Below are 16,783 nucleotides of genomic sequence, written 5' to 3' on the forward strand. Positions count from 1 at the left end.
TCTTATCTGAACCACCTCGTAACTCTGATTGAAGAAATTCTGTGTGATATTACAGTGTTAATGACCGGTAAATCTCACTAGTTCAACTGTTAATGTCTCTCCTGTCGGTCTTCTACACCTCAGAGGCCCCAGAGCTGATTCTGGATGCCGGAATGACCCGAGAGGTGAAGGCCATGGCCGGTACTCACATCACCCTGATGGCCTTCATCAAAGGCGTCCCGTTCCCCACCGTCACCTGGAAGAAGAACGACGCCGAGGTGCCCACCAGGGCCGACATCGAGACCAACCAGGAAGGCACCAAGCTGGAGATGAGGTTCTGTAACCGTGGTGACTGTGGAGACTACACCCTAACTGTGGAGAACTCCGTTGGATCAAAGACCGCAACATGCACCGTGCTAGTCCTTGGTAAGAATTGAAAAAACTAGTTTTGGTTTGAATACATGAGTGTGATTTAGCAGTTTGGTGAGGATAATCAGTCTTAACTGTGATTGATATGATACATGTAGTTCATTCCATTTTGTATCTTCCACTAAAGAGAAGTCAAAGTTGACAGTTTCGTGACGTTCCTGATATGTTTTCTTCAGATAAACCTGGTCCCATCCAGCACCTTCGGGTTTCTGACATCAGGAGTGACTCCGCCTACCTGTCCTGGAAGGACCCAGAGGACAACGGCGGTGCTCGTCTCACTAACTTTGTGGTGGAGAAAAAAGACACTGCGTCCACTCAGTGGGTCCCTGTCTGCTCAACATCCAAGAAACGCAGCATGATGCTGAAGCACCTGATGGAGGGCACATCGTACTCGTTCAGAGTCGCTGCTGAGAACCAGTACGGCCGCAGCGAATACGTCGAGACACCAAAGGCCATCAAAGCAATGAACCCACTCTGTGAGTAAAGCACAGTGGACACATGATCGGCAGATGAATATGTAGTATGTTGTAGTGGGAGTAGACCTCAGAAAACAAACAAAATACTTTGCAAAAAGTACTCTTCTTGAGATGAAACATAGCAAAATGGACGTTTTTGTACACATAATTTGGTATGCCACTATGTAAAAGTATAACAAAGCAATTGTGAATTTCCTTAAGCACCAAGAAAGGTGGAGTCTGTATTGTGAATGCGTTCCTACTCTCCCGTTCACCCTAAATGTCTTTCCTTACGTTCCTCCAGTCCCTCCTGGTCCACCTAAAGACCTGCACCATGACGACGTTGACAAAACTGAAGTGTGGTTGGTCTGGAACTGGCCCGACCGCAATGGGGGAAGTGAGATCACAGGCTTCCTGGTGGAGTATCAGGAAGAGGGAGAGAAGGAGTGGGACGAGTGGAAGACCGTCAGCATCCCTGAGAGTCATGTGACTGGTCTGGAGGAAGGAAAGACCTATCGCTTCAGAGTGAGGGCTGAGAACGCCATTGGCCTTAGCAGACCCGACACCACCGTGCCCATCCTCTGCCAGGAGAAACTGGGTGAGATACAGAACAGAACCAATAATCTACGTCACCTCTATAAGATGAAATTTATGCTTGATCAGCTATAATTAATATATAGATGGAGAATGTTTCAGTTTTATTTCTCCGTTTACAGTCACCAGCTGTAGCACCAATATTTGTGTAGTTGTAGGTCCTATTATAATATTTTTATTATCATTATTAATTACACATAAGCAGCCTATCCTCTTAATGTGGGTTCTGTTTGTCAGTTTGCGTTGGTTACTTCAGTGTTTAATTATGAGTGTAGTAGCATGGGGTAACTTCCTCTGCCTTCATGCTCACAGTGCCTCCAATTGTCGAGGTGGACGTTAAGCTCACTGAAGGCATCATTGTGAAGGCTGGCTCCACCATCAGGCTGCCAGCTATCATGAGAGGAATCCCCGTTCCCACTGCCAAGTGGACCATTGAAGGAGAGGAGATCACCAGCCAGGGTAATGTCAAGATCGACACTGACAACTTCTCCACTGTGCTCAGCATTAATGACTGCACCAGGCACCACACCGGCACCTACCTCCTCACCGTGTCCAACCCAGCTGGAACCAAGACAGTGGCCTTGAACGTCACTGTCCTGGATGTTCCCGCTGCTCCCATTGGACCTGTCAACATCCTGGAGGTCACTCCAGACTCCATGATGATTGAATGGCGTCCTCCCAAGGATGATGGCGGTAGCCCCGTCACCAACTACATTGTGGAAAAGAGAGAGTCCAACAAGGAGACCTGGGGATGTGTGAGCTCTGGAAGCCTCGCTACCAGTCTCAATATCACTCGCCTGCAGAGGGGAACAGAGTATGTGGTTCGCATTCGTGCTGAGAACAAGATGGGCATCGGCGCTCCTCTGGAGAGCAAACCCACTGTCGCCGAGCACACCTTCATGCCACCCAGCCCGCCTGGTAAGCCACAGCCCTCTGATATCGCAGAGGATGCTGTTACACTCGGCTGGACCATGCCCTTGGCTGATGGTGGCAGCCAGATAACTGGCTACATCATCGAGCGCAGACACAAGGGAGGAAAATGGATCCGTGTCAACAAGACGCCCTGTAAGGACCTGAGGTACAGAGTCCTGGGTCTGTTTGAGGGTAATGAGTACGAGTTCAGAGTGTTTGCTGAGAACATTGCCGGCTACAGTGGCCCCTCTCCCACCTCTGATCCATGCAAACCGTGTAGGCCCATCACTGTCCCCAGCCCCCCTGTCAACCCCAAAGTTAAAGATTACAGCAAGACTACCGCTGACCTGGTGTGGACCAAACCCAACAAAGACGGAGGCAGTCCCATCCTGGGCTACACTGTGGAAATGAAGAAGGCCGACACTGAAGAATGGAAAAAAGTGAACCTGGACAACTTCATCAAGCAGTGTGCATACACTGTGAAGGGTCTGGAGGAGGGCGTGACCTACAGATTCAGAGTCTATGCTTCCAACATGATTGGAGATGGAGAGTCCAGAGAAGTCCCAGAGTCCATCACTGCTCAGGACATCCTTATTCCTCCAGAGATTGAGATGGAGGTCACCTGCCGCGAGCGTGTTACTGTGCGTGTCGGACACAACATCAACATCATTGGCTACATCAAGGCTCGTCCTGACCCAGAAGTGCTTTGGTCAAAGGAGGAGACCGTTCTGGAGAACAGCAAACGTGTCACCATCATTCAGAACTTCCCTGTGGTCCACTTGAGGATCAAAGAGGCCACAAGAGCTGACCATGGTAAATACGTCCTGAAGGTTTCAAATGAGGGCGGTGAGGCCTCTTGCACAATCACAGTCAATGTGTTAGACAGACCCAGCCACTGCCAGAACCTGCACACAACCTATGCCACCAAGGACTCATGCATGATCAATTGGGAGGCCCCTAAGGACAACGGTGGATCCGAGATCACCAACTACATTGTGGAGTGTCGTGAACCCAGCATTAGCATGTGGTCTATGATCTCTTCCAACTGCACCAATCGCAAGATCAAAACCAAGCTCATGGAGGGCCATGAGTACCTGTTCCGTGTCTGCGCCGAAAACAAGGTTGGACCAGGACCTTGTGTGGAGACCAAGACCCCTCTGCTTGCCATCGACCCCATTGAGAAGCCCGGTGAGCCTGAGAACTTCAGAGCCACTGACATTGGTAAGAACTACGTCTATTTGAGGTGGAGGAAGCCTGACTATGACGGTGGCAGCCCCAACATCTCCTACAACCTGGAGTGCCAAGCCAAAGATGCTGAGGAGTGGACGAAACTCAACACGGGCACTCTCACCGACACCTTCTTCCTGGCTGACAAGTGCACTGAGAACCATACGTACACGTTCAGGTAGGATACTTCATTCTTCCTTTAAAAGTTCATGGTGTTTGTTCTGAAAGGTTTCTCTTTTCTCAGAAATGGTGTTTTTTGAGTAAATTACTTTTAATTAATAATTGTTATAATTTTTTTATCTAGGGTGCAGACCGTTAATGAAGGAGGAGAGAGTGCCTGGGTAAAACTTGCCGACATTCTGGTGAAAGAGGAGATCCAGAAGCCTGTCATTGACCTGAAGCTGGCTGGAGCTTTGACAGTGAAGGCCGGAGAGTCAGTCAGGATGGAGGCCGGCCTGAGAGGAAAGCCCCAGCCTGAGGTCAAATGGACCAAAGACAAGGCTGTCGGAGACAACCCCAGAATCAGCTATGAGACTGGCCCAGACTACTCCAAGTTCCTTTTGGTCAAATCCAGACGCACTGACACTGGAAAGTATATCATTACAGCCACCAACCCGGCCGGCACCTTCACGGCATACGCCAATGTTAACGTCCTGGACGTCCCTGGCCCCGTGAGGAACCTCAGGCTTACGGGAATTGGAGCCGACAAGTGCAGAGTGGTGTGGGACGGTCCAGAGGATGATGGAGGTTGCGAGGTGGACAGCTACATCCTTGAGAAATGCGAGACCAGGAGGATGGTCTGGTCCACATACTCCGCCTCTGTGGTCACACCGTACTGCAACGTCACTCGTCTGGTGGAGGGTAATGAGTACATCTTCAGAGTGAGGGCTGAGAACAAGATGGGAACTGGCCCTGCCATGGAGAGCAAGCCTGTCACTGTCAAGACTCAGTTCAGCAAACCTGGACCCCCTGAAGCCCCTGAGGTCACCAAGGTAAGTAAACTTCTTCCTCTTTTATAGATGTTCTATGTTTTAGCCTGATTTCCACTTTGATACTGGTATCAGTGTACAAGTTACTCACAGTGTTAATATCATTGTGATTTAGGTCAGTAAAGATGAGATGACTGTTGTCTGGGCTCCTCCTGAGAATGATGGAGGAAAGTCAATCACCGGCTACATCCTGGAGAGGAAAGAGAAGAGGGCAGTGCGCTGGGTTCCCTGCACCAAGAGCCCCATCTCAGAGAGGCGCATGAAAGTCACCAACCTGATTCCCAACCATGAGTACCAGTTCAGGGTGAAGGCAGAGAACGAGGTCGGCCTGGGAGAGCCCAGCAAACCTTGCAGACCCGTTGCAGCCAAAGATCCCATCGGTGAGTTTGCAGTTGCTGTCATAGTTTAGTTTACCTTTGTAAAGCACAGGAATCCCCTGTGTCTTCTGGTGTTTGAGTATTTGTATTGAACTGTGTTTTGCTGTCTCTGTCTGCAGAGCCCCCTGGTCCCCCTGCAGGTCTGAAGGTGGGCGACAGCACCAAGACCTCAATCACCCTGTCCTGGTCTAAACCTGTGTACGATGGTGGAGCCCCCATCATCAACTACAGCCTGGACATGAGGCTGAAAAGCGAGGCAGATCCTGAGAAGCCCACAGAGGGCTGGAAGAGAATTGACACTCATGGCCCATTGGTACTCACAGAGTTCACCATCGGCCAGCTGGATGAGAAGGTGGAGTACGAATTCAAGGTGTCCGCCCAAAATCAGGTGGGCTGGGGACGCCACGCCTACTTGAAGGAAGCCGTCTCCCCCAAGGAGATCCTGGGTAAGAATGAATTGTTACTAAACCCAACAGCAACTGTGCCTTAATAAATTCATTGTATTGATCAACATCAATGTGTTTCCATGGCAACAGAGGCTCCAGAGATTGACCTGGATGCCAGTCTGAGGAAAGGCCTAGCTGTCAGGGCAGGCTGCCCAATAAGGCTTTTTGCTGTCATCAGAGGAAGGCCTTCCCCCAAGGTTACCTGGAAGCGTATGGGTGTGGACAATGTGGTCCGCCGAGGTCACGTGGACCAGGTCGACACCATGTCCTTCTTGGTCATCCCCGAGAGCACCAGAGAGGATTCTGGGAGATACTCACTGACTCTGTCTAATTCAGCTGGAGAGAAAGCTGTGTTTGTCCGTGTCAAAGTCCTTGGTGAGTCACAGAATAATAATGTCCTTTAACAGTATTTTCACTGGTAAGGAAACCGTACGATCAAAGAGATTCTTAAATTCCTCCTCTGCAGATACTCCCGGTCCCGTCGGTGGCCTGGATGCAACCGACATCACCAAGACAACAGCTCAGCTGTCCTGGTTGCCACCAGAGAATGACGGTGGCAGCCCCATCCTCAACTACATTGTGGAGAAACGGGAGGTAGATAGGAAGACATGGTCCAAGTGCATAGAGGACCTGAAGAAGACCAGTTTCAAGGTTACCAATATGACGCCTGGCATTGAGTATTATTTCAGAGTCATGGCCTGCAACAAGTACGGCATCGGAGTTCCTCAGGACTCGCCAAAGTCCTACCTGGCCGTTGATCCCATCAGTGAGTGTCACCACAAACTGTGTGAATCTGGTTTAGATAGTCAAATCCCTGTGTTCCACTGTCTTCTTAACTCCTGCTGTGTGTTGCATTCAGGTGAACCCGACCCTCCAAAGAAGATGGACGTGTTGGAGGTCACCAAGAATAGTGCCACACTGGGCTGGTTGAAGCCACTCAGAGACGGAGGAGCTAAGATCAACGGTTATGTGGTGGACTACCAGGAGGAGGGTGCACCTGAGGACAAGTGGACACCTTACTCTGTGGTCAAAGACCTGACCATCGTGGTAGTTGGTCTGAATGAAGGAAAGAAACACAAGTTCAGGGTGGCAGCAAGGAACTCAGTGGGAGTCAGCCTGCCGCGAGAGGCAGAGGGAGTGTTTGAGATCAAGGAGCAGCTCAGTGAGTAGACCAGCCTGAAATCCATCTCAGACTATTTGAAATCAGAAAATTAAATATTCCCTGATGAATAAAAATTGAAACCCTCAAATTTATCTGTGAAGTAACTTTTAGTTTTTCTTCTTCCTTCCAGTGCCTCCTAAGATCATATTGCCAGACATTGTGACATTTAGAGCTGGATCCAAGATGGTGGTTGAGGCCATTGTGGCAGGTAAACCTGCTCCCTTCTGCAAGTGGAAGCAGGGCAACGAGGACGTGCTGACCTCTGACCGCCTGTCCGTCGTAAAGACGCTGACAACCTGCACGCTTATCATCAAGAATGTGACGAGAAAGGACAGTGGCTACTACAGCCTATCGGCTGAGAACAGCGCCGGCAAGGTCAACCAGATCCTCAGAGTCACCATCATGGGTCAGTTTGAACAACAGACGCTGCTAAAGCTCCTGGTTCTGAAATGAAAAGATATAGATAATATACTTAATACTAAAGTGATTGATAAATAACAAACATTGATTAGGTGTGTACATCTATCGTTGAAGTCACCACTGACTCATCCCCTGTGTATCTTCAGACATCCCTGGACCCCCTGAAGCTCCTCTAGAGGTCACCGAACTAGACATCGATGGCTGCACGCTGCTCTGGAACTCCCCACAGGAGGATGGTGGCAGCAACATCACCAACTATATTGTTGAGAAGTGTGACGTCAGCCAGGGCGACTGGGTTACACTGTCCACATCCTGCACCAAAACCAGCTTTAGAGTTACCAAACTGACAACTGGCAAAGAGTATGGCTTCCGAGTCCGTGCCGAGAACAGGTTCGGCGTCTCCGAGCCCATCTACTCTGAGAAGATGATCGCCAGATATCCATTTGGTGAGTCTGAGCCAAGAAATGTTTAGCTCCATTACTGGTAACCAACAGTACAGCGATGAGACTATGTACTAACTGTTTTGTTTTCCCCCAAAGATCCTCCCAGTGAGCCCAGAAACCTGCAGATTAACAGAATTAACAAGGACTTTGTCATCCTGTCATGGGAGCGTCCCAGCAGCGACGGCGGTAGCCCCATCACTGGATTCTGCATTGAAAAGAAGGAGAGGAACAGCCTTCTGTGGGTGAAGGCCAATGAATCTCTGGTCAAAGCCACCCAGTACACCTGCACTGGCCTGATGGAAGGCCTGGAGTACACCTTTAGGGTGTCTGCACTCAACCAAGCTGGACAGGGCAAACCTTGCAAACAGACTGACTTCATCATCGCCAGGACCGCTGTTGGTACGAAAATTTCGTTCAGCTGATCAATATTCAAGATTGTCATGATTTTAGAAATTCCACTTCCAAGAAAGCATCCCTGCAAAACAACACTGTTATCATGAGATCAAGAGAAAATATTTTTTAATTGTCACAAGAAAACAAAATGTAATTAATATGCAACACTTTTTCATTTTTCTCAACCAGTTTCTTAATTTTTAACTCATAATACCAGACTTAAAAATTAAGTATGAGCTTCATTCTAAGGTACACTTTCAAGCTAACTGAATTGAGAGACAGCCAGTCGTCACTGGAGTTAGTTTTTTATGTAGCTTTTATTTGAATGCTCAGCTTGAAGCTTGTCTTCAGGGCTTTGACACCCACCAGGTTCACACTCATGTTCTCTCAACCCCAAACTTCAGTCGTCTTCCTTGCTCAGACAGCATAACTGAGTCTACAACTATTTGCTTCTTTCCATTCAGACCCACCAGGTAAACCCGAGCCCATGGATGTGACCAAGAACTCTGTGTCATTGATCTGGAGCCGTCCCAAACACGACGGCGGCAGCAAGCTGATTGGCTACTACGTGGAGTACACAAAGCTCCCAGAGGAGAAGTGGAAACGCTGCAACGCCAACTGCATGAACATCCAGACAGAGAGCTACGTGGTGACCGGCCTGGAGGAGTACCAACAGTACCAGTTTAGAGTCATCGCCAAGACCGCCATCAACATCAGCCAGCCGTCTGAACTGTCAGACCCCATCCCTGTCATTGCAGAGAATGGTACACCTCAACACAGCAAGGAATACTACGACTGAAAAAATAAATTATTGAGAAATCATGGTGATTTTTCTCTCTCTTCCTCTTGTGCAGTTGCTCCTCGTGTGGATCTGGGCGTCAACATGAAGAACCTGATCGTGGTGAAAGCCGGAGAGAACGTCTTCCTGGATGCTGAGGTGTTCGGCAAGCCACTGCCGAAGGTGTTCTGGAAGAAAGATGGAGCGCCTCTGGTCCTTGCTGAGGGAATGAAGATGGCCCAGAAGAAACATGTCCACCTGCTGGAGCTCTTCTCCGTCACCAGGAAGGAGTCTGGAGACTACACCATCACTGCTGAGAACATCAATGGCAGCAAGTATGCAACCATCAAGGTCAAGGTGCTCGGTAAGTTGGATTTAATATTCATTTATTGTTGTCTTTTCTCTAAGTAAGCATGTTATGTGTACAAATAAACAAAGAAGCTAACCTCCCACTGTTTCCCCTGCAGACAAACCAGGCCCCCCGGCTTCAGTGAAGATTTCTAAGGTGTTTGCTGACCGTGTTAAGCTGCGATGGGAGCCCCCACTTGCAGATGGCGGCTCTGAGATCACGAACTACATCATAGAGAAGCGTGAGACCAGCAGGGCCAACTGGGCGCTGGTGTCATCCAACATCCATGGACATTCGACCGACTGCTCAGTGGAGAAACTCATCGAAGGACATGAGTACCAGTTCAGAGTCAGTGCTGAGAACCAGTATGGTGTGGGAGACCCAATCATGACTGACCCCGTCATGGTCAAGAACCCATATGGTACGTTCAGACCTGTGTAGCTAAAGCAACCACTGGATAGGGAATGTAAAACTGATGATACACAGGGCAACTTTTTGAGCAATGTTGCTGGGCAATCTTGCTGGTGTCAAGTCTGACTATGTTTTGAACAGATAGCTGTGGGGCGGGCGGGTGGCGGAGTGGTGGGGGAAGGGGATTACAGTAGTAATCTTTATTTATTACCATTGACGGCAACATTGCCCAGCAACATTGCTCAAAAAGTTGCCCCATGTATCATCAGCTTAAGAAAACCTTTACTGCAGTAAGGTCCATTTGAAAAGTACAAAACACAGTAAAAAAGAACTTCTGACTTTCACTCTTTTCTTCATTTATTATCCAAAATTCTAGTGTGAGCATTAAACAATTTGCCTGACGTGGCCAATGTGTTAATCATTCATCAGTCTTGTTTTAAATAATCACATTTCTCTGTGTTCAGACCCTCCAAACTCACAATGTTGCTCAATATTTACGAGACAGCACATTTTGCCTGTTGATAAGACTCAAACACTGACGGGAGATTTTTATGACCATCAGATGTTCCTGGTCCATGCGAGCCGCCTGTCATCACCAATATTACTAAGGACTCCATGACAGTGAGCTGGAAGGCCCCAGCCAATGACGGCAAGGCCACCATCCTGGGCTACATGGTGGAAAAACGTGAGGCCACTGAGCTGGCATGGGCTAAGGTCAACCGCCGTCCGGTCATCGACAGGACTATCAAGGCCATTCAGCTGACCGAGGGTTCTGAGTACGAGTTCAGAGTCATCGCCGTGAACAAGGCTGGTCCGGGAAAACCCAGCGACGCATCCAATGCCGCACTGGCTGTTGACCCCGTCTGTAAGTATCTGCTTTAGAAAAAACAATGCTTTAAACAGACAGGGTTGTGGAATGTTTGTAAAATGTGAGAATAATAGGCTAACAAATGTGTTTCAATAATTTTCCAGATCCTCCCGGCCCGCCTGCCTTCCCCAAGGTGGTGGACTCTACCAAGACCTCCATCAGCCTTAACTGGACCAAACCGGCCTACGATGGTGGCTGCGAGATCATCGGCTACCTGGTGGAGTGTAAGCGAGCTGACTCTGAGACCTGGATGAAGTGCAACGTTGCAAAAAAGCTTCAGGCCACCAAATTCCTTGTGACCGGCCTCCTTGACGACACTGAGTACCAGTTCAGAGTCTTCGCTGTCAACAAGATCGGCTTCAGTGAGCCCAGTGAGGTCCCTGGAAACCACATGCCCAAGGACATCCTAAGTACGCTCTTCAACTCTTTATTATACCGCTTTATTCTGATTACTAACCCCTGAGGATGAACTCGTTTGAATGATCACACAGAGCCCCTGAAGTCTCGTAAGATGTTTTTTTTTACCCTGTGCCCACAAGTTATTATCTTATGGGAACAAAATAATTAACTTGATAATTATGATCTTATGTGCACAAGTTACTATCTTGTTCCCACAAGATAATAACTTGCGCACAAGATAAAAAATATAATGTTATGGGACTTCAGGGGCTCTTTCAATTTTATGCAATGTGAATTATTTCATAAAATTAGCAGACACAGGTCAATAAGACCTAGAGATGCAGGATGGCTAATGTCATAGCTAGTCTCGCTAACATGTTAGCTACAGTTACAAACCTGTGGCCGTCCCACATTATCACAATCAAACACCTGTAAGAAACAAATGCCTTTTTATCAGAAAACAACATGAAAACACAGATTACGTATTATATGACAAGAAAGTATGTCTATCAGAATTTTTTTTAAATTTAGGTAACTTACCTATCAAAACACAGTAGCTTAAACACACACTACTGCTCTGACAAATCTACAAACTACATTTAGCATCATATAAATCTTTGGTTCTTTCAGTGGTTAATTTATTATGCATCACTCATTTCATCCATTTAAATAATTGTATGTATGTATTCTCAACATTCTTGATTAACTGACACTAACTGTGAGCTAGGCTAGCTAACGCAGGCTTGCTATTAACTGAAAGTAACACTGAATTGGTTGTAGAAAATCAATTGTGTCTGCTAAAAAAAGGCACATAAATCTGCTAACAAGACGAAGTCAGACTGAATTAAGAATGTAGGGACTGTAGGGATGATTAACTAATGAGCGGTCTGTCTTCCAGTCGCTCCTGAAGCTGAGCTGGATGCCGACCTAAGAAAAGCTTTGGTTCTTCGAGCCGGCGTCACCATGAGGCTCTACGTCCCACTGAGAGGACGCCCAGCACCAAAGGTGACGTGGACGAAGGTGGACGCCAACCTGAAGGATAGGCAGGGCGTGCTGATCCAGACGTCAGAGTGGGACACCCTACTGATGATTGAGGACATTAACAGATACGATGCTGGCAAATACGTCCTGTCGCTGGAGAACAGCAGTGGCTCCAAGAGCTACACCATCGTGGTCAAGGTCCTCGGTAAGATGTCTGCCATAAGAAACATGATGAGATAATAGAATTGGAGTACACACACCCCAGTGAGCATGGATTTGGTATGTTTCAGGTGAAAATAAATCTAGGCATCAATGATAATAGTTCAGTGCAGGTCCTTTTATCAACCTGCAACACATTGAAATATGTTGTTGAAACACTGGTTAAATGTATAAATGTCTAAAATTTACTTTTTAACCAGATGTAGTCCACTAAAACTGTGATTGCTGAAACAGTGAAAGTCAGCATTAGTATTAAGATATTTTCACTCCCATTATGTCCATCTACAATCTGAATTGTATCTCAGTTCAGTTAACAAAATCTCTGACCCAGAGATACTGCTTCTCCCCCCACCCTCAGATTCTCCTGGACCACCTTTGAACCTGATCGTAAAGGAGACCTCCAGAAGCCACGCCTGCATCACCTGGGACGCCCCACTGATTGACGGCGGCAGCCCAGTCAAGAGCTATGTCGTAGAGAAACGTCTGGCAGAGAGGAAGGCCTGGACCTGCGTGTCAGCAGACTGCCACAAAATCTCCTTCAGGGTCACCAACCTGGAGGCGGGACAGGCCTACTGCTTCAGAGTGCTGGCTGAAAACGCCTACGGCATCGGAGAGGGCTGTGAGACTGCCGGGATCGTCCGAGCCTCAGGTAGTTACAAGTCATTGTTGTTTTATGCAGCGGAGGAGAATCCCTTTGAGCACAGAACGGTACACTACAGTAGAGTATTTTATAGAGTATATAATAAGGATTATTTAAGATGAGTTACAACTCGATTAGATCAGATTAGTAAAGTTGCTTTTACATTCAGCCTTTATTAAAATTAAGCAAAATTAAACACATCTTGCTCACTCTTAACTCATCTGTCCTCCCCCTTCAGAGCAATCTGGTCCAGTGACAGACTTCAAAGCCCTGAAGACCACCAAGGACTCTGTCGTCCTGGGCTGGAAGAAGCCCTTCAGCGACGGTGGAAGCCACATTACCGCTTACATCCTGGAACAAAGCCAAGGCGAGGAGAAGTGGAAGGAGATCATGAAGGGCAAGAACACCTCACACACCATCGGCGAGCTGACTGAGGGCAAGGAGTACTTGTTCAGAGTCAAGGCTGTCAATGAGTCTGGAGAGGGACCACCCACTGAGCTCACTGTCATCGCAAAGGACCAGTTTGGTAAGAGATCACCCTTATCCATCATGCCATATTTTGTTCTGTACAGTTGCTTGTTTTGTTAGAACATAAAATGATTGTTTTCAACTGTTTTTTGATAAGCAAATTCCTTTTGATTTCAGTGCTGCCGGACTGCAACTTAAGTTGTCTGCAGGACAATTGCTACGTGGCGAAGGAGGGCAGCACCACACGGATCAACATCCCCATCATCGGAATTCCCTACCCCACCACCACCTGGAAGAAAGGCGACACGATGCTTGGAGACACCGGCCGAATGTGCGTTGAGGCGTCTTCAGGCATCACCACTCTGCTCATCAGAGACTGCCAGAGAGGAGATGCCGATACTTACACCATCAATGTCAGAAACAGTGCTGGCTCCAAGGACTGCAAGATCCAGCTGAAGGTGGTCGGTAAGCCTGGCATCTGCACAGGACCCATTAAGTTTGATGAGATCACTGCTGACGGCATAACCCTGGAGTGGGGACCGCCCAAAGACGATGGTGGTGCGGAGGTGTCCAACTACATTGTGGAGAAGAGGAGGACAACGGACAACAAGTGGGTCACAGTGGCTTCAGCCATCCAGAAGACCACCATGAGGGTGATCAGGCTCCACGATGGAGTAGAGTACATCTTCAGAGTGTTCGCTGAAAACAAGTATGGGGTTGGAGAGTATCTGAGGTCTAACCCAGTCATCGCACAGCATCCATTCAGTGAGTATCACACTCCTAGCTAGCTAGCTATATTCTGGCCTGAAGTTGTCATGTGTCTTTTATAGTCTGTAGCTGTGTTCCAAACAGAAGGCAGTTGCCTCGCTGCCTCTCTACCGTAATAGACAGCTGCCTCAGAAGGCATAACTTTAAAATGAAGGCATCTCTGTTAACATTGGTTTAGAACAGCCTTCTAGAGCAGCACTTACGGTAACGTGTGATGTCAGCACGCCATCTTGTGTCTCTTCTGGCCGTCACAAGAGAGACCCTAGCCTTAGCATCAGCTAACTAGCCAAATGGCTAACAGATGCCTCTGAAATCATACTTAACAAACTTGCTTGGTTACAGTCACAGGCACATACGATAGTTGAGTGATAGTTCTCGCTAGCTTTTCAAAAATCAAAGCGAGAAAACTACTAAAAACGTTTAAAAACGTATATTTGTGTGCGAATTCGGCTTGTTTGACCAAAAGCTACGCCGGCCGCAGCTGCGCTGGTTTATGGGTGATAGGAAGCATCAAGTCACCTTTGATGCGGTCTTCAAAACTGGCCGTTACTGGGGCAGTTTGAAGGCATATTACGTGACAGAAAGAGATCGGTCAAGCCGTTTGGAACAGCACTCGATGCCTTGCTGTCCTGTTAGACACCTTCTTAGACAGCAGTTTAGCCTGTTTTGAACACAGACGTTATGATGTTAGCATGGCTGTCTTTGTGATATCACCTAAAGTGGTAAATCTCCTTTTCCTTGCAGAATGGATCTTAAAATAATAACCTGCTGCCTACATAGGAATGGTCCTACATACGAAAATGTAGCTTTATTCAGTATTAATCTTTTATCAATCTTTCGAAAAAAATTACCCAACTTGTAATATAAAGATGAGATGCATTTAAATATGTATATTAGACTTTTTAGAAACTTTTTACAAGTAACATGAGCAAGAGCAAACCTAACCCTCTCTCTGTCTGTGCTTCCAGATGTGCCCGGGGCACCTGCTCCTCCAGAAATAGCGAGCATCCGCCACGAGATGGCCCTCTTGACTTGGGCTGATCCAAAGGACACTGGTGGCTCCACAATAACTGGTAACAGACTGTCTTGTATATCAGTTTGTAGTTAAGCGAATAGCAACAACATCATCATGATCAACTTATTTTGTTTCTCTCTAGGATTTCATGTGGAGTTTAAGGAGAGGAACAGTCAAATGTGGAAACGAGCCAGTAAGACTCCTCTGAGAGTAAAGGAATGCAGAGTCACTGGCCTTATAGAGGGACTAGAGTACGAGTTCAGAGTGATGGCCATGAACATGGCTGGCCTAGGAAAGGCAAGCAGGGCCACCGAGGCTGTGGTTGCCTTGGATCCTATTGGTGGGTTCACAGCTAAATAGATTTTCCCCCCTAATGTCACAAGATCACAAATTCTTCTTTTGGCATCTCTAAGTTTTTATTACACTTCTAAATACCTGAATGGAAAATAGAAAATGCTAATTTTTTAAAGCATGTTTCTGTATGTTTTAACACATTTACTTTTTGTTCTTTAAGATCCTCCTGGCAACCCCGAAGTGATCAGTGTCACCAGGAGTACAGTCACTCTGATATGGACTGCTCCCAAATATGACGGCGGCCACAAGCTGACTGGCTACATGGTGGAGAAGCTGGAGGCTGGCGGCAAAGCCTGGATGAAGGCCAATCATGTCAACATCCAGAGCTGTGCCTTCACGGTCACAGACCTGACAGAGGGATCCCAGTATCAGTTCAGGATCAGGGCCAAGAATGCTGCTGGGGCTATCAGTGTTCCCTCAGAGCTTACTGAGCTTCTGACCTGCAAGGATGAGTATGGTAAGCTGATCTAATTTGGGTAGTTTTAGTTAAAATATTTAAGACCTTGAAAGTAATATTGTCATAAAATTAAGCAATCATTGTCATGAAATTAAGAGGTCTGCTGACAATTATAAAGCAACTATCTTCTGATCTCTCTGCAGAGCCCCCGACGATCACTATTGACCCAGATATGAAGGACGGTGTGTCAGTCAGGGCAGGAGACACTATTGTGATCTCAGCCTCCAAAATTGTGGGCAAACCTCCGCCCATGGCTGTCTGGTCGAAGGGAGGTCGTGAGTTTAAGAGCTCTGACATTGTCACTGTCACCACCACCCCCACCTCCTCCACTCTGGCTATCAAGTATGCAAGCCGGAAGAACACAGGAGAGTACACTATCACTGCCAGCAACCCCTTCGGTATAAAGGAAGAACGCGTAAAGGTGAAGGTCCTGGATGTGCCTGGACCTCCAGGCCCCATTGAAGCCAGCAACATTTCAGCTGAGAAGTGTACTCTGACCTGGCTTCCACCAGAGGAGGATGGAGGCTGCTCTATCAAATCCTACATCCTAGAGAAGAGAGAGACCAGCCGCCTGCAGTGGACCAAGCTAGCTGAAAACGTCATGGACTGCAGATATGTAGCTGGCAAACTGATCAAGGGCAACGAGTACATCTTTAGAGTGTCTGCTGTGAACCAGTATGGCACTGGAGACTCAAGCCAGTCTGGTCCAGTCAAAATGGTTGACAGTTACCGTAAGTTTAAGCGATTTATATTATATATATTTTTTATATAATATAATATTAAAGAAAAATAAAAAATCTAATAATAAAAATGCTAATTTCCAGATAACCACAGAATTATAAAATTAGTTTAACTAATTTCCATTCACTTGAAAACAAAACCTGTCAACCCACAAGTTCAAGTTATAACTGACCAAAATGTTCTTTCATATTTTGTTTCCTTAGGCCCACCAGGCCCACCGTCAACCCCAGAGATTGATGCTGTCAGTAGGAACGCTGTCACCATTTCATGGAAGAGACCAGCACAGGACGGAGGAAGTGACATCAGAGGATATTGTGTAGAGAGGAAAGAAAGGAGAGGAATGAGATGGGTGAGAGCCTCCAAGAGGACGGTTCCTGACCTGCGCTTTAAGGTGCAAGGCCTGAGTGAGGGAGTAGAGTATGAGTTTAGAGTCACTGCTGAGAACAAGGCTGGATTTGGGGAGCCAAGTGAGCCATCACACCCTGTGATGACCAAGGACATTGTGTGTA

General features: G+C 47.3%; 1 protein-coding gene across 4 annotated transcripts in view; it reads left to right on the top strand.

Moving 5' to 3' along the window:
* ttn.2 (titin, tandem duplicate 2) overlaps nt 1-16,783 on the top strand; it is a 231,626-nt gene that overhangs the window by 167,936 nt on the left and 46,907 nt on the right. For all 4 annotated transcript variants that reach the window (XM_038719985.1, XM_038719986.1, XM_038719987.1 and 1 more), the window contains 27 exons: nt 124-405; nt 585-884; nt 1,168-1,461; nt 1,770-3,774; nt 3,901-4,588; nt 4,701-4,965; nt 5,082-5,408; nt 5,499-5,783; nt 5,875-6,174; nt 6,268-6,570; nt 6,701-6,976; nt 7,137-7,436; nt 7,530-7,832; nt 8,291-8,590; nt 8,681-8,968; nt 9,072-9,374; nt 9,927-10,229; nt 10,337-10,642; nt 11,530-11,817; nt 12,190-12,480; nt 12,710-12,997; nt 13,117-13,704; nt 14,676-14,780; nt 14,865-15,062; nt 15,237-15,533; nt 15,677-16,264; nt 16,478-16,780. In XM_038719985.1, the coding sequence (XP_038575913.1) occupies nt 124-405; nt 585-884; nt 1,168-1,461; nt 1,770-3,774; nt 3,901-4,588; nt 4,701-4,965; nt 5,082-5,408; nt 5,499-5,783; nt 5,875-6,174; nt 6,268-6,570; nt 6,701-6,976; nt 7,137-7,436; nt 7,530-7,832; nt 8,291-8,590; nt 8,681-8,968; nt 9,072-9,374; nt 9,927-10,229; nt 10,337-10,642; nt 11,530-11,817; nt 12,190-12,480; nt 12,710-12,997; nt 13,117-13,704; nt 14,676-14,780; nt 14,865-15,062; nt 15,237-15,533; nt 15,677-16,264; nt 16,478-16,780 (10,374 nt within the window). The remainder of the gene's footprint in view (nt 1-123; nt 406-584; nt 885-1,167; nt 1,462-1,769; nt 3,775-3,900; nt 4,589-4,700; nt 4,966-5,081; nt 5,409-5,498; nt 5,784-5,874; nt 6,175-6,267; nt 6,571-6,700; nt 6,977-7,136; nt 7,437-7,529; nt 7,833-8,290; nt 8,591-8,680; nt 8,969-9,071; nt 9,375-9,926; nt 10,230-10,336; nt 10,643-11,529; nt 11,818-12,189; nt 12,481-12,709; nt 12,998-13,116; nt 13,705-14,675; nt 14,781-14,864; nt 15,063-15,236; nt 15,534-15,676; nt 16,265-16,477; nt 16,781-16,783) is intronic.

Source organism: Micropterus salmoides, unplaced genomic scaffold (assembly GCF_014851395.1).
Source record: "Micropterus salmoides isolate LMB-PRFRI ecotype aquatic unplaced genomic scaffold, ASM1485139v1 Ms_hic_scaffold_15, whole genome shotgun sequence".
Taxonomy (NCBI): domain Eukaryota; kingdom Metazoa; phylum Chordata; class Actinopteri; order Centrarchiformes; family Centrarchidae; genus Micropterus; species Micropterus salmoides.